The 20,083-nt window shown below is 44.8% G+C and overlaps 1 protein-coding gene across 1 annotated transcript in view; it reads left to right on the top strand.

Annotated features, from left to right (window-relative positions):
* Positions 1–12,932, top strand: part of TACR1 (tachykinin receptor 1) — a gene marked incomplete at its 5' end in the record, with an annotated part of 92,644 nt that extends 79,712 nt beyond the window's left edge. The window contains 3 exons of the mRNA XM_084615194.1: positions 1,873–2,023; positions 2,867–3,063; positions 6,091–12,932. Coding sequence (XP_084471320.1) covers positions 1,873–2,023; positions 2,867–3,063; positions 6,091–6,382 — 640 coding nt within the window. The 3' untranslated portion in view covers positions 6,383–12,932. The remainder of the gene's footprint in view (positions 1–1,872; positions 2,024–2,866; positions 3,064–6,090) is intronic.
* Positions 12,933–20,083: the final 7,151 nt, after the last annotated feature.

The following is a 20,083-nucleotide window of genomic DNA, read 5'->3' as shown; positions in this document are numbered from 1 at the left end:
CTAAAATGTTTACACGGAAGCCATTTGTAACATTTCGACAGCAAGAACGATAGCATGCACGGGGATGGCGATCTCCTTTCCGGACAGCTGCTTATTCAGGCTGGCTCTGTGTGTGTTCCCATCAGGGATGAATATGGCCTGATTGATAGCCGGCTGGGGTGCGAAGCCCTTTATTTATATGGGATAATAGGATCTCTCTTCAATAAAATGATGACAACATGAAGCAGTGTCAGCTCCAGAAACAGCTCAGCCACACTCATGATTCACTGCCTAAAAACAAAAATCACTTCTCAGGAGGATGCCCCAACAATAATAGAATTCAGGAGGTTTTGAGATTAGCTGCAGCTGAGAACAGAAATTGACTGCACTCTGGACACTAAATTGACTTGTAGACTACTCACATGTAGTGGCCCCAAGCACAGAAATTAAGTAAGGAGGCAGCCTCCATCCCAAAGAATGCGTGTCTGGGATTGTCAAAAGGGCATTGGATTTCAGTGGGAATTCTAATTCTCTCGAGCCCTTTTGAAAAGCCCAGCCTTCAAGGTGTATGAAAAGATCCAACAGGTGGAGGAAGCAAACTAACAGGTAGTTTAAACTAGGCTATCACAGAGCACTCCCTCATCTACCCAGTGTGCCACGCTGCCTGGCCCATTTGGGTCGTCTCTAACTCACAGCATACACACCGCCTGTTCCTTTTCCCCGTGTCTACCTTTCACCTTCAGATTCCAGGCACTGCAGAATCCAGTACAGGCATGTGTCAGGAGAAGCCTGGCACCCATCGTTCTCTACTACACCCACCTGACTCTCTGAGCTCCCCCTTACTTCCTGTTCCTGCCAATTAGATTTCCCACTTATTGGTCTAAATATCTCATTAGCCTAATCATTGCCCCACAAACGTCAACAATCCCTATCCCAGTAGGTTAACGGATTCCAGTGAAGCCTGCAAACTTCTCCGGTCAGTCAATTATCTCAGCGAGCTGGGTACTACCCTGCCACATAGCCTTAACATTTTTCCTGCAACGTGTAGCAAAGTCGAAGATTCACCGGTGTGGCGCCTCCTGCTGGTCGTCCGGGAATTAGCCCTTTTTCCAGCGTACGGCGTGCCCTCTGAAGGCTGGTGTCTTGCTTGCTACTGGCCCCGTGTCCCTCCTGGACCCTGGTGCCCCTTATCTCGGGGTTCTGCCCCAGCAGTACCACCAAGCTCTGGGTCTCCCCTCCCAGGAGAACCCCCAGCCCTCTATGCCCACCTTGCCTCAATGGCTACTGCCAGTTGTCATCCAGCCCCCTTTCCCTGGGGCAGACTGCAGTCTGTAATGGCCACTCATCACTGGCAAGGGGGTTGGACCGGCTGCCTCTTCCTGTCCCTGGGCTGCACCTCTGCAGCCCCAGTACCTGTTTAGGACTTGACCAAGGCCTCAGCCTGGGGAGTTGCCAGGCTGGAGTTTCCCAACTCCTCTTGCCCTTTTCCCCAGCACTGCCTGCTTCAGGTACCATATGTTCCCCAGCAGCTAGGCCCTCTCCCTCCAGGGCTGGAAAGAGACTGCCCTGCCTTCTGGCCCTGCAGTTCTTTTATAGGGCCCAACCTGGCCCTGATTGGCTGCCTCCCAGCCTTTTCCGATTGGCTCCCCCGGGCTGTTTTTAACCCCTTCAGGGGCAGAGCAGGGCGACTGCCCAGCTACACCACGCTTTCGTAAGCGTGTCGAATGCTTTGCTGAAATCCAACGACCAGACTTGCCAGAAGTACTGAGCACTCACAAATCCTGCTTATGTCAATGAGGACTGCTGGTGCTCAGCGCACCCGAGAATCAGACCCCAAATATCCTGCCTGTTTTCCTGTGCACTCAACCGCATTTTACCGGGACAAACTTTCAGGTATCAATTCTGCGTGACCGTGCTGATCTACTTCTTGCCGCTCCTGGTGATAGGATGCGCCTACACGGTGGTTGGCATCACTCTGTGGGCTAGTGAGATACCCGGTGATTCTTCTGACCGCTACCACGAGCAAGTGTCTGCCAAGCGAAAGGTAAGCAACTTTCTGGCCTCATGGCAGAATAATTGGGGAGTGGGTGTGCAAAGGCAATTGAACAGACTTGGGGTCTATAGTTAATTCACTCTCTCTCAGGCATTCTTTAAATGGAACGTAGCGTATACACAGCGGTCAAATTTCTCAACAGTGGCCACCAACTTTGGATGCCTTGGTGTATAGTACAGATGAAATCAATAGGAGCGGCAGTTGCTCAGCTCCTTTGAAAAATCAGGTCCAACAAGATGCCAGCTGGAGACCCAAAAACTCCGGCACCAAAATAGGAGGGGTACATTTTTAACAATGTGGCATTGAGTGCTTGGATACCAAACTGAAATTAAGGCGTGCGTTGTATTTTGGAGAGACTGGGTGGCTCAGATAACTGGTAATGGGATTCTGCTCGGGACAGAGCCACCATTTCAAATCTAGCCCCAGACAGCAGTGGCCCAAAGTCATTGATATAGGGCGGGGTGAGGAGAATATGTTTGGGTTCAATCCATTTCCTAAAGACACGGATCCAAAGCCCCCACCACTCTCACAACAGAAATAATTGCCTCCCCTGGTTGAAAATCACAATAGAAAGACCAAGGGTTGAAGGAAGGAAGAAGACCACTACTTACTCCTTGAAGCGGTCCTTTCCAGGGCAGAGTTGAAGCATATGGAGCACAAGTCTGCCTTGCCGATCTGTTTTTCTGTGGATAAACAGAGGACTGCTCGTCCCAGGACGGCCACCCCGCCATTCTCCCCCTAGTCGATCACGCTGGCTTCAGTTCTGTTTGATACGCTTTGCTCAAAGGGTATAGCGTAAACTTCTATAACCAGGTCTCTCTCTCTCGTGTACAGGTGGTGAAGATGATGATCGTTGTGGTGTGCACGTTCGCAGTCTGCTGGCTGCCCTACCACGTCTACTTCCTCCTGCATTTTTTTAACCCCGACTGGTACCAGGAGAAGTTTATCCAGCAGGTCTACTTAACAGTAATGTGGCTGGCCATGAGCTCCACCATGTATAATCCAATCATCTACTGCTGCCTCAATGACAGGTGAGTTATGAGCTTGACTGAGTGCAATAAAGGGGAGATGTGGGGATGGGTTGGGTACAGAAGAGGACCCTAGCCATGGTGGTGAGTTGCAGCTTAGCAGGGAGCCAACACATCAGGGGTGGCTGTTCAAATTACTCAGCAAATTGTTTGGGTTTTCATAGAATCATAGAATATCAGGGTTGGAAGGGACCTCAGGAGGTCATCTAGTCCAACCCCCTGCTCAAAGCAGGACCAATCCCCAATTTTTGCCCCAGCTCCCAAATGGCCCCCTCAAGGATTGAACTCACAACCCTGGGTTTAGCAGGCCAATGCTCAAACCACTGAGCTATCCCTCCTTTTCCTATAGCTGGAGTGTACCAAATTAACAGCTACACCAGGGCTTCTCACTACCAGTTTCTTAAATTAAGGGGCTGATTTTCCCAAGTACTGAGCTCCTACATCTCCATCGGCAGTCAATGGGAACTGCAGGTATTAAGCACCTCTGAATAATCAGGTGTTATATTTTCCAAGGCTTTAGGCAGCCAAAGTCAAATAAAAACTCCAAGCTATATCCAGGACAGTTTTCCCTTGTCAATAGGGCTACAGCAGATTGTAGATCAGACTCACCAAAGTATATATTTCTAATAGCTCCTCTGGGATCCGATAGTGCAGTCTAGTGGAGAATAATGGTCCTCCCCATTTTAGCTAGATGAAAATCCCTGCTAGAGCTGGGATATATCCAATCTTTATTCAGTTACCAAAAAAAGGCATACTCAAATCGCTTTAATGATGGTCAGCTTGTATTTTCTTAAATGAAAAAAGTTCAGCATGAAATAAGTTCTCATTTCGACAATGTGTTTTTCCTTTAAAAGGAAACACTTTCCATTTTTCTCCATGGGGGTGAAAAGGTGCTTGGCTGTTCCCCACTTTCTCTCCCTTATCCCCTACTTTTCCAGGGTCAAGGAGGAGGAAGAAAAGTTAAAGGGGGCAACCCCAACATTGAATGAAACCTTTTCCTATCAAACAGTCTTTAGGCAAACCTTAATTCCTAAAATTTCAAAACAAAGCAATGCAGTTTTGAAATATTTTGCAAAAATACCAACAAATATCAGAAGGCTCTAATCCATGCCCAGAGAGCAGATAGCAGCAGTATGCCTGGAATGAGATACCCTCTTTCTGCCCATCTGGGTCTGTATTTGTAAAGGGACCCATCACCCTGGCATGAGTGGCAGCCTCTGGGTTAATAGATTATACCAGTCCTACCCTCCCACCATAGCTATGATCCCTGCTTTATATAAAGACACATTTATGTGCATTTAAATAAAATTGTTACTGTTCTAGCACATACAAGATTATAAAATTGGGCCAATCCTGAAGTGTCTAGTCTGTCAAACTCCCATGGCTCCAGTGGGTATTTGGATGGAGTAAGATTTTCAGTTTAACTTGTATATAACGTCATCGGTTCATGCAGAATTGAGTACGGCACACTTCAGGCACCCAAGAATTTCCAATCTAAACTTGGTGTGAAACACACAAAACATTGCTAAAGCCCTTAATCAGTATTACTACGTAAACAGATGCATAAAAGCCATCAAGAGTTCTACCCTTGGAAATAAGAACTTGGAATGCAAAGAGGGACTGGGTAAATCAAAACTTGTTTGAGTAAATTTGTCAGTTATATGCCCCAACTGCAAAAGAGTTTGGTAAGCCTCTCTCATTTACCAAGTATAATAGCAAGGTAGTGATGGTTGATTGACTGTTGGCAGTGCAGTCCAGTGGTTACACTGGGATGGATTAGGGATCACAGCACAAGATACTGTTCTCAGTTTTGCCATTAACTTGTGTTGTGATGCTGGGGGAAGTTTGATATCTCTGTTTGCCTACTGGAAATGGGAGCATAGTACTGATTGTTGTATTCACTGGAATAATTATTTATTAAGCACCAAAATGAAGAATACTTAAGAAGAGCTTTTAGATCCTGGATTAAAAAGTGTTGTATGATAATACCTAGTTCTTATGTAGCACTTGGCATCCAAAAGATCTCAAAGTGCTTTTACAATGGACAGAAAACTACGAAGTGGGGAATAACTGGCTAGGCACTTGTACATCTTAGAAGGATCTGGGAGTTATAATAGATCACAAATAAGAGTCTGCAATGTGAACCGGTTACTAAAAAGACTAATGTCATTCTGGGGTATATCAACAGGAGTGAGTGTCACATGTAAGACACAGGAGAATTGTCCAGGTCTGCTTGGCACTGATGAGACCTCAACTGGAGTACTGTGTCCAGTTCTGGGCACCACACTTTAGGAAAGATGTGGGTGAACTGCACAGAGAGACAGAAAGAGTCCAGACAAGAGGTTTAGAAAACTTGAACTACAAGGCCCAGTTTTTCTAACCTTTCATGTTTAGCCTTGAGGAAAGCAGACTGGAGGTGGGACCTGATAACAGTCTTCAAATATGCTAAGGGCTGTTGTAAAGAGGACAGTGATCAGTTGTTCTCCACATCCACTAAAGGTAGGGCAAGAAGTAATGGGCTTAATCTTCAATGAGGAATATTTAAGTTAGATATTAGGAAAAGCTTTCTAATTCAAAGGGTAGTTAAGTGCCGGAACAGGCTTCCAAGGGAACTTGTGGAATCCCCATCATTGGCCGCTTTTAAGAACAGGTTGGACAAACACCTGTCCAGGATAGCCTAGGTTTACTTCAAAGTGCCTCAGTGCATGGGGGCTGGACTAGATGACCTCTCGAGGTCCCTTCCAACCCGACATTTCTAGGATTCTCTGAAATCCCAATGCCCACTTTACAGAAGGGTAAAGACTTAAAGGTCACATGGTGAGTCAGCAGCAGAGATGGGAACAGAATGCGGCAGTGTGGTCTAGTGAACAGAATACTGGACCATAGGGGTATTAAGGTTTGAGAGTTGGTCACACTTCTTGCATCAGTGCATATGCTGGGGGTCTCCTCCTACGGATTGCATTGAAAACATTCTGAAACCAGCTCAGCACATGCTGGGCCTAACATCCCTGCACTTGGCTGTCTCCTCAGATTCCGCATTGGCTTTAAGCACGCTTTTCGGTGGTGCCCTTTCATCAGTGCTAGGGAATATGAAGGGCTGGAAATGAAGTCTGCCAGGTACCTCCAGACCCAGAGCAGCATGTACAAGGTCAGCCGGATGGAGACAACCGTATCCTCCGTCACCGGTAACACTGAGGAAGACATTGAAGAGAGCAACAAAATTAAGCGCCTGTCCGTGGATATGACATCCAACGGCTCCTCCCGCAGTGACTCTAAAACCATCTCCGAGAGCTTCAGCTTCTATTCCAACACGCTCTCCTAAGCTGCCATCCAACCGAGCAAGGGTCAGAAAATATTGCATATACCTATGCCCCAGGTCTCCATTAACCATATATCCAGGTGTGCCTGTATTCACCTTTTCCTGATTAGGATGCTATGCCTTGGTTGTGACAGTAGCCACCTCTCAACAGTGTGCCTGTCTGACCCAATGTAATTACACCAGTTAACACTGACAATATCTTCTCTCTCTATGGGATCTTGCAGTCGTTTGCTGAGCTGAATGCTTAACAGATGCTGTTCACTGAAAGCAGATCTTAATTTAGGATACAGCATTGGTAGGTATCAGAACCTGGCCTGCAGTGATGCTGTTCATTCTCAAGCTATGCTCTGCCATTGATCAGTGTCTGAATGCAATATAGATTTCCACTGGCGGGGGGAGGGGGCGTTTTCCATCTGCTTTCCCCACTATTTTTGTTGTCCTACCTCCTCCCTTACTTGCCATTCACTTGTTGCTGGTTAACAAAATGGAGAAATGGTATCAAAAGAGGAAGATAGAGCTGGTGACTTCCGAACCAACCAATACGAAATGAGCGTCCACCTCCACTAGCTTAGTAGGCTACGCTACAGCAAGGCTGCCTCTCTTGCATGTGGTGTGTTAAACACGGAGGATTTCAGTTCCTTTTAGGTGAAGGAAAGATAGAGCTCTTGAGGTTTATTGCTACCATGCCTTTCTTTTTATTCTCCACTGCTCAACTTTCTGTCAAAGTATATTCCTCCTCCTTCTGAGGATTCTATTTGTAGTGTAGTCCAGCATTGTTTACTGGATTCAAGTTAAAATTGACCATGTGACGTGTTCCGCTTCTTTTGCTCTTACCCCTGAAAAGGTGCTAGCACAACCTTTGATTTCATCTGGGTCTCCTAGACTCAACCTCATGATGCAAAGACTTCATCTCAGATCATCGAGATCTATGACTGCAGAACCAAGCCGAAGCTTGGGTGTTTGCTCTAGCTGGTTGGCTCTGGGGGTTTCAGATACACCTCAATCCATTGTCCTCACTCTAATTCCTACACAAAGCTAATTCGACACTCTAGAGCTTGGAAATGCCTTTGGTTAAAGTTCTACATGGGGTTTGTGGCTTCTATCATTGTCTGGATAGCCCAAGAGACGCACAATACCAAATTCACTGATACATTCTTCCTTTTTTTAACCCCCCCAACACCCACCAAGTTATTCTTCATATATAAAGGGAAATACAGCAAGAAACAAAATGTCTTTGTTAGCCCTAATCGTCAGGAAATAAATATAGTTTGCAAACAGGCCTTCAGCAGTGCACACTTCCCAGCCTCTCAAAACATGGCCTGGGTTTTCCCTGGATGTTTCCCAGTTAACTGCTGACCAGACCTGACTCTGCTTCATTTGGGACACCAGAACAGCAAGATCTTCAGAGTGCCAAGAGACGTTTGTCTCCGACACATGCAATTGCGATTGGACAGTAGAGATGGCAAAAAGCATCTTTTGAATGAATGAAACCTCGTAAGTGTGCAGGTAGGGCTAGACTATGGATAATGAGAGAGATAGCAGTAGATAGTGCATGTAGTCAGATGTAGGCTTAACAATGCCAGTGGAAAGTAATTTTGTAAATAAGCATGGAATAAGGGCTAACAGGAAAGAATATCATGTGTCATCTAACACAAATGTACTGTGTAACTGAAAGGTACAAGGAATGTCTAACACATTTACAAACAAAACCTACTAAAAAGGAAGTGGTATATGTCTATTGTGGAAGATGCTTTCCAGTGTATGCTTTGCATTTCAACACCATTACAGAAGAACCTCAGAGTTACGAACTGACTGGTCAACCACATCTCATTTGGAACTGAAAGGACGCAATCAGGCAGCAGCATAGGCCAGAACCCCCCCCAAACAAAATACAGTATAGTACTGTCTTAAATGTAAACTACTATAATAAAGGGAAATCAGCATTTTCCTTCTGCATAGAGTAGTTTCAAAGCTCCATTGAGTCAACGTTCCGTTGTAAACTTTTGAAAGAACCACCAGAACGTTTTGTTCAGAGTTACGAACGTTTCAGAGTTACGAACAACCTCCATTCCCGAGGTGTTCATAACTCTGAGGTTCTGCTGTAGTTGCAATATACCTTGAAAAACTTGAAAAACTTGAAAAACTCTGATTCGTTGTAAGAGACTGAAATACCTTGCAGATACATGAGTGGGGCTAACTGTGGGGTAGGGGAAGGGACTGCCTATCCTTTGGTTAAATCCCCTGAAATGTATGGAATTAAGACAGAGATTACATTTGGGAGGTACTTTATTATGCAGCCTGTGAACTGACCGCAGGAAGATACAGCTGTTAAATAAATCCCCATCCCAAACTGTTTTCATTGATGGCAGAAATACCTTTATTTAATGTAAGTAAGGATACCACTAGTAAGTCCACAGATTTCTCTCATGGTTGTTGCTAGGTAGAACTAGCAAAAGCCACACTATCCTTTTTTAGTCTACATTCTGCCAAGCAGGACATATCAGCCTGCCATTCTTTATTGTGATGACCGTATAAGGTTATAGGGTGCCACACTTCATGTATACCCTTGCTACAGTACCACCTCCTGTATATTATTAACGTCTCCTTTCATCCAAGTCCTGGTTGAGACGATCTCTCATGCTTCCCGTCTTGTGGGACAAGAGCTCACACTCCTTTTCCCACTGCTGCTGCCTTATTCTTCAGACCATTTTCTAGTAGCTTGCATGATGTGGGGAAAAGGAAGGGTCACAGACGAAGGAGAAGATTTTTTTTTTTTTTTTTGCATGCAGACTTCAGACCCACTGCTTGGAGTCTGACCCTATATCTACACCACTTGGTATCATGCTGTCGTACAACATTTAAGTACCCAATGCACAGCATAAGCCCAGTGAACGGAAATGCCTTAGTGGGATAGTAGCAATGTAGTTTATGATGCAAGCAATGAGTTTTTGCTCTGACAAAGTTCTGTGGAATTGATCTTATCAAAGGTTTTTAACTGGATGTTGGATAATATCCTTTTTTTGCAAAATTTATCAGAGCTGCACTGCCAATATATAAAGAAGAAGGTGCTATAAAAGCAGGAGTTCATTTTTATGACAGTTCAGCGCGAAACGCTGGTTGACTTATTCAGACAAGCAGCCCCAACAGAAATGTCAAATCAAAGTAAAACCACATGATTCAAAGTAAAGCTCTACGTGAGAACATACATGAGTAAGGCAAGCAAGATTTGGCTTGTACTCCCAATATTATATACACAAAATTTGTGCTGGGCCGGTACCTACAGGTTGACCTTAAAAAATCCAAACACACACCTAACCAGCCTACATTCCTGCATGCTTTATAGTCGTTCCATACTTACAAGGCACACAGGGAGAACAAGAATTATTGTTTTCTTTTATCAGTGGCCTACTTACAGTAAGTTTACAACCAATACTAGATGTTAAACATGGGAGAGTCCTAAGGACATGCATCGGGATAATGAAGTCACCATAGTTCACAACATAAGATACTTCTTGTTCATACTTGTTCAACTTTACAAGCAACTCTGTTTATACCTAAGTGTTTTTACTTGAAGTAATAACTCAGTGAGAAAGTAGTAAGTAATGTTACAGTTTTTGTGGTGAAATTAAAAGTGATGGAATACACAATCATCAATATCTGTATGCTGTAATTGTTTATAAAGAGTTTTGAATGGTTTACAAGGTTAGATCAGGGGGTCATTATTATTATCATGTGTGTGAACTATATGCAGGCTGCAGGCTCAGAATCTTAAAATGAGGCCTCATGTAGCATTCAACTGATCATTCGAAAAATCATTTTATCTGTCTCTTGAAATAAAGTGGGCCAGGATGCTCATGTGGTGTAAATGGGTATAATGCAAGTGACTTCAATGGAGCCTCAAGCATTTATACCAGCTCAGGATCTGGCCCAATGACTAGGACATTTCCAAAGACTAAGCCACCAAAGGTATTTCTTTCTATTCGGTGGAGAGTGGGTTAGTAAAAACCAAAGTGTTCAGTATAAAATGGGCATAGTTAAAAGCTAGAGGGAGTCCAGAGCCAAAATTTCCCAAAAATGCAAGGTTATTTGAATTAGGGGGTTGGCCTCAGCCTGTTGTAGAGACTCTGAAGAATTAGGATCTGGAGTTCGGCTTTTGGTTCAGGTCCACGTCTATTAGAAATAAATAAGACGTATGTACATGTATGCAACAAGTTAGCTAGCTCCGAGGACCCTCTTGTGCAATGAGATAGGGATATTGGCATGTAAATCTTCTAAGCTAATTGAAGAGCTCATGAAAGAGACATGGGGACCTCTTGCCCCCGCACAAACACATTGCGAGTCTAAATACTATTGTACCTTTCCTTTCAAAGCGTGTAACTGTATTGCACAGTCCTTGGGCTTTATCTGTTTCAGGTTTACTCTCAATTCTTTTATCAGAAATCCAATTCCAAAGCATGGTGATTTATTTCCAGGCTTTCTGCAATGCTGAATAATAATATTCTGAGATAGTCACATAGGAGATCTATTCCTCCCTTGTTACTCATACATATTACTCCTATTGACATTAATGGAAGCTGCATGTTCTCTCCTGGGAGAGCGAAGAGATGCACGAATATAGTAAACAGCAGTATATTTACTAATTAAGCACTCTACACACTGGAGTGTCAGGACAAATACAGCTTTTTCTATTTATTCAAAATCTAAGGATGTCAAGCAGACTTGACTCCCACACAAAACTCTGCCTCTAACCACCCCAAAACATTGGGAAGGGGAAGGGATTTGTGCAAACCAAACCTAGGTCTGATTGAAAGCAACCCCTATCTTTATAGAGGAACCAAACCAAAACACTGTGTCTGAACATCCCGAAATTGAAATCAGCATCTAAAATATTCTCTTTTGGGAACAGGTATAATGAGTCTCATCCCTCTAGGGGCTGGCATATGGTATCCAGTTGTGCATCTGATGACAGACTAGTGCTGAAAATCAGTAGCACTTGTACCTTGAACCTGGTTCCCCTGTCTTGCCCAGGCCTTAAAATAGATAAGTACAATAGGCCAGATTTGTGGAGTTCAGGGGCTGTTCTTCACGGCTAGTCCTCACACAGAGAGGCCAAACAAGATGACATACAAATCACAATGCCAAAGTGCAGCAAGGTCACAACCTCATGATATAAAGACATCATCTCAGATCGTCAAAATCAATGGACTGACCCCTAACTTGAATTCCCACACAAAGCTGATTAGATCTTCTAGCCCCGACTGTGGGCTATATCAGCTCACTAACACATTCTTCTCTATATATCCCCAGACACCCGCCACATTATTGTCAGTGATCAACATACATACAACAAGAAGAAAATTAGCAGCTCCGTCTTATTTGCCACAATCTAGAATAAGTTTTCAGAGAGGGGAAAGGGGATAGCTCAAGTGATAGGTGTAACCCAAACTGCCATTACTTGTGGCCCATGCAAGAGAAATGTACTTAGCTCTATGCACTGGACAGGATGATCTGTGGCTATCATGGTCTTCAGACTACCATTACCAACCACGCAATGATCCAAAACTAGCTGCTTGGCTCATTTTGAGGCATTAGCGTTTCTACTATGCTGACCCAACAGGTCCCATTCCTGTACGGAAGAGGAGTGTCTGCAGTCTTCTACATTTATGCAACATAGGTGAAGCCCGCTAGCTCTTGGCAATCTGCCCTGAGCTGGGAAAGCACAGTTGCCTCTCAGCTAGAATAATCTTGCAGGATTTTATAACCACAACGGGCTTCATGGACCTATTCTACAAGATTCAATCTTCTTCCTGTCATTAGAGAGAGACATCCAGACTCAAATCTTTTAATGTCATGTTCATAATTTCCCCACCCCATACACTATATAAAGAATGTCACAGCCCAAGACTCAAAGATTTGCCACCTTGTCAGTCCACTCACAAAATCCACAGGCCAGTATTTTAAATGATCTGAAATGGTTTGCATGCAGATGGCTGAATCACAGTAAAACCTCTAGGTTGAGCTTCATGATGCCCTGGAGAAGGGGGTAATAAATCTGAGCAACAGCTGGAGAAAGGTAAAAGATCACAGTTGGCTTTCCCTGAGAGACTGGGGGTTTTTTGCCTTCCTCTGCAGTGTGGGGCACTTGCTGGTTTGAACTAGAGTAAATGGTACATTCTCTGTAATTTGAAGTCTTTAAATCAAGATTTGAGGACTTCGGTAACTCAGCCAGAGGTTAGGGGTCTATTACAGGAGCGGGTGGGTGATGTTCTGTGGCCTGCAAGGGTAAGAGGTCAGACTAGATGATGGTTTCATCCAGTCTGAGTCTAAGCTTTTAGCCCTGGACAACGTGATTCTAATTCTGTGCAATATGATACATTCAGAAAAAAAAAATCACAGTGTGATGTACCAATGGCTTGTGATGTTCAATTCATGGTCCAGCTAATGATTACAGTATTGTATGACGTGCATTTGGTGGTAATGTCTATGTAAAACAAAAAATGTTGATTTTGTTTACTGTTAAGTCAAAAACATATTTTCATAAATAAACATTTATTTCGTGAGGCTGTGTTGCAAACCGGCTGCTGGATAAACAGTGATTTCAGCTGTGTGTGGGTTGTTGGTGATGCCAGTCAAGAACTGGAAAGGTGGGTGGGCGAGAGGTATTCTCTCTGGGTTTGAACGAAGGGGCAGTCACTTTCCCTGGATTTAAAGACCTTGATACACAAGAGCAGAAGGAGATGCTGCAGAACTCAGAGTCCCAAGGAGTAATGATACATCTGTAATGATACATCTATGAACAGCTAGGGGAGGCTGATCAGGGGAACAGCCATATGTGAGCAGATCAGCATTCCATGAAGTGGGACACACTGCGTCCGAGAGTGGCTGTAACGTTTTAAAATGTGATGTACTTACCAGCTCCTTTCTTTACACTAAGAGTTGCGGTCGGACAACTGGGAAGACCCTTCTGGCAGTAGCCTGTAATAACACAATTATTTTCAATTATGTAGCGCCAACAAGCTTAGACGTATAAGACCTGACAAAGCATTTAAACATGTGCATGAAACTCCAATAGGATGACCCACGTGCTTAAAGTTACACATGAGCTTAAGGACTTTGCCAGATTGGGGCCTTACACAAACCAGAGAGCAACACCACTAAGATGCAATATAAATACGGGACCAAATCCAGCCCTGGTGCGAGTAGGCACAATTCCCGTCGACTTCAACAACAGTTGCGTCTATTTATGCAAAGGCTGAATTTGGTCCTTGGTGTTGCAGGTGATCCCACTAAAATATTAATACCATTATGCTAATCAGCTCTCAGGTTTCATGGGGAAGGAACCACTGTGAACACACTTCATCACTTCTATAGCCTTCTCAAGCACACCAGGCATGCTCCTGGCAATCTATCCCAGCCTGGCATGAATATATCATCCTGTCACTTCTGTGCTTTGTACCATCATATCTATTCTTACAGCTACTTCTAAAAATTGGACCACAACCAGGGCCGGCCCTAAACCAAACGGCACCCCAGGTGAAGAGGGTCTGCAGCACCCCACCCCCCATTCGTTAAACTTTAGAATACCTTATTTTTTATTGCATTTGTAGCCCATTTCACAACTTTGATGCATGATTTATCCCTGTCACATAAGAGGATACATTTGCACACTCGAATCTGTAAATCTGTATTTACGGAAAGTCTCAGCAAGTCTGGAAGGTACCACAAGATTCTACAAAGGTCCAGAACATTCTGGGAGATTAGTGAAGAATGAATTTACACATTGAATACCTGAAACATGTGACTCCAAATGTTCTATTTTCCCTTTTGTTGCTAACCACAAAAACAGCCCCCTCCGAGCCTGGCGCCCCCCGAGCACAACACCCCAGGGTCACCTGCCTCTAAATCCGGCCTTCACCTCAACAGTCAGTGCATATTTAAGTGGTTTTCTCTAGATGTACCACTCATAACTATTCCTATTGAGGGGGAAAAACAGCCCCATCCTTATTCCTAAAGACAGCACAGACAGTATTGCAATCAGTAGCTGACTATTCCTATCACACACACAACCCCTTTTAATTATCTCCAGCAGATTGTAATTTACCATTTTTAATTGAACTAGTGCTGCAAAGGCAAACCTGATAGGCATCTCCGCTGAAGTCCCAGCCGCACACATGCTCATCTACCAAGCCTTCAGCAGATCCCTTTTCATTACCGATCACTTCATTGGGGCGGGGGGAGGGAGGAACCCTAATGTATTTTTGCCATGGAACAGCTTTGTGCTGGCCTTCCTAAGAGGGAACATCACAGCTGAGTGGAGATTACAGCTCCTGGATGCACGTTCTTCGTTAGCTGCACGTCAGGTAGAGAAAAGGGGGCTGTCGGGGATGATTATCCACCTTATGTGATTGGAACTCACTTAGAGTGAGGGGAAGTGAGTGCAGGGAGCCAGAGGCAAATCCCTGCTCAGCTGTCACCCAGCCCCAAGGCAAGTTAGAGCCACACAGGAGCAGCTCTAACTTACACTGCTTGCATAAAGAACCTTATCCTGCCAGAGGCTATGGGGTAGTGGAGCTCCAACTCGCCTACAATATGTCACACTCCCAATCCCCTTAGGGCAGAGCTGTCTCGAAGAGCTTTACATCAGTGGAGAGTTCCCCTGCACCACGAGTTCTCCACTGGCTATCTACAGTCATTAAGGACACCTTGCATCACTTTCAGAAGAGATAGGTTATGCTTTGTGCAAAGCGGCCATGCTGGGCCATAGAATCAAGCCTCAGATGATCTGGCAGAGTGTCTTGTTTTTGATCTTCCCACTGGTGATACCTCTGTCCAGTGGTCATGCTCAAATGCTAGAAGAATTCCCCCTTAAAGGGCTAACCTAGGCTTCTCTCATCCCACGCCGGCCTCAAAGCAGAATTCAAATTCCCTCTCTTCTCAGAGGGACAAGTTATCACCAAATTAGCTGGGATGGAGCAAACTGAATTAGTCTCAGCCTACGCAAAAGCAAAAGTAATATAGTGTAGCTCTGTCTCCCTCTAGTGCCAGGGCCATGGAGAGTGGCTTGTGTGTCTGCTAAATCTAATGGACGTGTGTCTAGATTTTTTTAAAGATATGTAGGCACTTTAAGTTGGAGATAGATGCCCAGTGAGGTTTTCAGAGGGCTTAGTTACCTAGTTCTCATTGAAGTCAATGGGAGTTAGGCACATCTGAAAATTTCATTGGGCACCATCTACATTTTAAAGAGCCTAAATACCTTTAAAAGGCCAGCCTGTGGTCTTTTAGCTTAACCAATAGGAGCTCTTCCTCGGAGATCCAGAAAGCCCAGGGTCAGTCCCCCCCAGACCAAAAGCATCGTGGACATCTGGTTTCTTCCAGTTTAGTCACAAAATGGCTTAATCTAGTTCCCCGACGATACTGAATTCAATTCAGTCCTCAGAGGTCTTCTTTTTTGTCCTTGCTTTTATAACATTGGCCAATGTATCACCTTATCAATATGTGCTATTCACATCACATATATTAATATGCATTACGCACACAATATCAATATAACAATGTATTGCATATGTATTTCTAGCAGTTGGCCTGTCTTTCTATAACCCGGTTCACATGTGCTAGGTATCCCATAACACTTTGCAAAGCTGAAAATCATCTTTGGCATTAGAAAACGCAAAAAACTTACATCAAAGGCAAAATACATCATTGTTTTGTTCTGGCACAAACTGGGGAGGTACCTTCACTGAACAGTACCTCAGATGCTTGTATCCAAAACGTAGTTAAGGGAGGTACAGAACAACAAGTTAAGGAACCGGTACAGATGGATGGGTCCGATTTTAGTGATTCTAGAGTTTTGTAAGCTATACGCTCATCCTATAAATACTACTAGTTGAAATGTGTCACTTTGGAAGCACACCTTCTGCATAAGGTGAATTTAACAACCCTGCATGAGATGGCTTCCCAGAAAATGGTATCATATTGAGCCTTTCTTCCTGTACTCTACTACTATTGACTTTTAGCAATAAACCTGTCTGATATTCGTTATTTGGTCTCTTGAATATATTCCACACCTAATGAAAGCATGGTCAAGCAACTGACCATACAATTTATCAACTGTGCATTCCTTTGGGTTGGGCTAAATTAAGCCTGGAAGCTCTGGCTCTCAGCAAAAGGTTCCTGAACTAAAGCATCTTTCCCTGTAATGCAAGATTGCTCTCCAGCGTGAGCTGGTCAACCACAAATAAAGCCGTGTGGGTCACTGAACAAGAATCAAAGCTTTCCAGCTGGAGCCATGTGGGTATCAAAGTACTGACTGCTCTCACAATCCTACTACTCCTATCTTGCTGGCAAAGGGTATGATGCATCTCCCTCTAGTGGCTGGTTCATTAGAGGATAACAGCCTACTATGGCTACCAGTTAAGGCATTAATTCCTTTAGTTCAAGAGATAGAAAGCTGGACACTGAGAATCCCTCCCTATTCATGCCCCAGGCAGTGGATCATTAAATTACAAGTTATACACTAGATGAACCATCTCCAGATCAATTCGTTAATGGTGGCAACACTTGAATAATAGGGAGCTAACGGGGAGAGGCTCTCAGCAATTTATTCTCACTCGCCCTGGGCCAGACCCACTTTCCATTCAGCACCGCCTGCTTCTCAGGTGATACTCAACAGGCATATCCCACGTCTTTGTCTTGGATCATAGTTTACTCAGGCTATGGCTACACTGCAGGGCTTTCGGAGGCCCATCTGTACCGATGCAGCTGCATTTCCGTCGGGCTGCGAGTGTAGATGGATGAGCGCCCTCTCGTTGACTTAATTACTCCAGCCCCTGCAAGTGGCGGTAGCTATGTCGGTGGGAGAAGCTCTCCTGCTAATATAGCACTGTCCATAGCGGCGCTCAGGTCAGTGCAACTTGGAGTGTGAATAAGCCACCCCCTTGAGCAACATAGCTTATACCGACTTAAGCTGTAGTGTGTACGTAGCCTTAGCCTCTCCCTGGTTCCTTCTCTTTATTGTTCTCTTCTCTATACATCCCAGACTTTGCACCTATAACCTCACCTACTGCCTGTTGGGATATGCTACACAGAGGGTCACAGGACATGTCAGCCCAGAGACAGGTGCAATACAAGTTTTCACACCCAGAAGAATCTAAAGTCTGATTCTCCAGTGCCTTGCACGATTATACAAATCTGAATGGGAGTATTGTACATCCACACTGGATCGCTGAAAATGACTGCACACAGCGCAGAGCAATGGAGGAAAAAACGGCCCTGGAGTTGAATCATAAGGCAGGGGAACGCTAGGTTCCAGTTATTTTTGGAGCACGCTGAATAATGCAGAAGCCTCAGGGGTATCATAAATTGACCTGGCTCCAGCCCATGTTGGCAGTGTTCTATAGTATGCATCATATTGGAGGATTCCTTTTGCAAAGCTGACATTTGCAGGGCAATATATAATGCATTTACTGGCTACTTATCACTCCACCAAATGACTTAATACAGAGTGTTACTAAACTGCACTGTCAACCATCTGAGGTGTTCCTAAGTTTTGCTTTCAGCTCTGCTATGAAGCCTTAAACTTCTCAAAGCCTAGTTCTGCTTGCCTGATCCCAAGGCAATATGTTGTTAACCCCTTCCTGCACTGACTAGGTGCCAGGTAGAAGCACCCCTCCCCATTTCAACAGAGGCCCCAGGTGCATGTTGAACAGGAACTGTGCTCCAATAGATTTCTGCAGAGCCCCGCAAGAGCTCCCCCCCTTCAGGATAGAAAAGCAATTAAGCTGTCTTCAAGAGGAAGGGACAGAGCCGTTGAAGACTGACCAAGCGAGTCAAGAAAACATCATGACCAATGGTAGCAAAGGCTGCTGATAGAATTAAAATGGTTAGCCATTAAAGACAGAAGAGTCTCTCCTGAAAATCTTTACTCCCGTTGATCCTTTTTGCATCAACTCCTCCTTAATAATCCTACCTGATGCTTTGAAGCCCTCCATGAAGTCTATTGGCTGAGATCTGTTTCTGGAAGTTAGACTGAGTCAGATTTCCTCTGGGGGCAGGTTACCCCATCAATACCCGCTTTTTGCACTGTCCACTGATACAGCTGGGACTGGAGTGTTAGAGACAAGATATGGGACCGTGGGTCCCATCTGTTACATTTCCTGGCATACACACAGAAAGCCATCTCTCTTGGGTGGTTTAGACACAACAAATCCTGCATTTTTGCCTCTGTTTTCACTAACAAGGTCAGCTCCCAGACTGCTGCGCTGGGCATCACAAAATGCGGAAGAGATGGCCAGCCCTCTGTGGAGATAGAGGCGGTTAGGGACTATTTAGAAAAGCTGGACGTGCACAAGTCCATGGGGCCGGACGAGTTGCATCCGAGAGTGCTGAAGGAATTGGCGGCTGTGATTGCAGAGCCACTGGCCATTATCTTTGAAAACTCGTGGCAAACCGGGGAAGTCCCGGATGACTGGAAAAAGGCTAATGTAGTGCCCATCTTTAAAAAAGGGAAGAAGGAAGATCCTGGGAACTACAGGCCAGTCAGCCTCACCTCAGTCCCTGGAAAAATCATGGAGCAGGTCCTCAAAGAATCAATCCTGAAGCACTTGCATGAGAGGAAAGTGATCAGGAACAGCCAGCATGGATTCACCAAGGGAAGGTCATGCCTGACTAATCTAATCGCCTTTTATGATGAGATTACTGGTTCTGTGGATGAAGGGAAAGCAGTGGATGTATTGTTTCTTGACTTTAGCAAAGCTTTTGACATGGTCTCCCATAGTATTCTTGTCAGCAAGTTAAGGAAGTATGGGCTGGATGAATGCACTATAAGGTGGGTAGAAAGCTGGCTAGATTGTCGGGCTCAACGGGTAGTGATCAATGGCTCCATGTCTAGTTGGCAGCCGGTATCAAGTGGAGTGCCCCAAGGGTCGGTCCTGGGGCCGGTTTTATTCAATATCTTCATAAATGATCTGGAGGATGGTGTGGATTGCACTCTCAGCAAATTTGCGGATGATACTAAACTGGGAGGAGTGGTAGATACGCTGGAGGGGAGGGATAGGATACAGAAGGACCTAGACCAATTGGAAGATTGGGCCAAAAGGAATCTGATGAGGTTCAATAAGGATAAGTGCAGGGTTCTGCACTTAGGACGGAAGAACCCAATGCACAGCTACAGACTAGGGACCGAATGGCTAGGCAGCAGTTCTGCGGAAAAGGACCTAGGGGTGACAGTGGACGAGAAGCTGGATATGAGTCAGCAGTGTGCCCTTGTTGCCAAGAAGGCCAATGGCATTTTGGGATGTATAAGTAGGGGCATAGCGAGCAGATCGAGGGACGTGATCGTTCCCCTCTATTCGACATTGGTGAGGCCTCATCTGGAGTACTGTGTCCAGTTTTGGGCCCCACACTACAAGAAGGATGTGGATAAATTGGAGAGAGTCCAGCGAAGGGCAACAAAAATGATTAGGGGACTGGAACACATGAGTTATGAGGAGAGGCTGAGGGAGCTGGGATTGTTTAGCCTGCAGAAGAGAAGAATGAGGGGGGATTTGATAGCTGCTTTCAACTACCTGAAAGGGGGTTCCAAAGAGGATGGCTCTAGACTGTTCTCAATGGTAGCAGATGACAGAACGAGGAGTAATGGTCTCAAGTTGCAGTGGGGGAGGTTTAGATTGGATATTAGGAAAAACTTTTTCACTAAGAGGGTGGTGA

This window comes from Lepidochelys olivacea (genome assembly GCF_965140295.1).
Source record: "Lepidochelys olivacea isolate rLepOli2 genome assembly, chromosome: 26".
NCBI lineage: Eukaryota > Metazoa > Chordata > Testudines > Cheloniidae > Lepidochelys > Lepidochelys olivacea.
The sequence above is the reverse complement of the archived record's forward strand: the minus strand, read 5'-3'. Positions and strand labels throughout refer to the sequence as shown.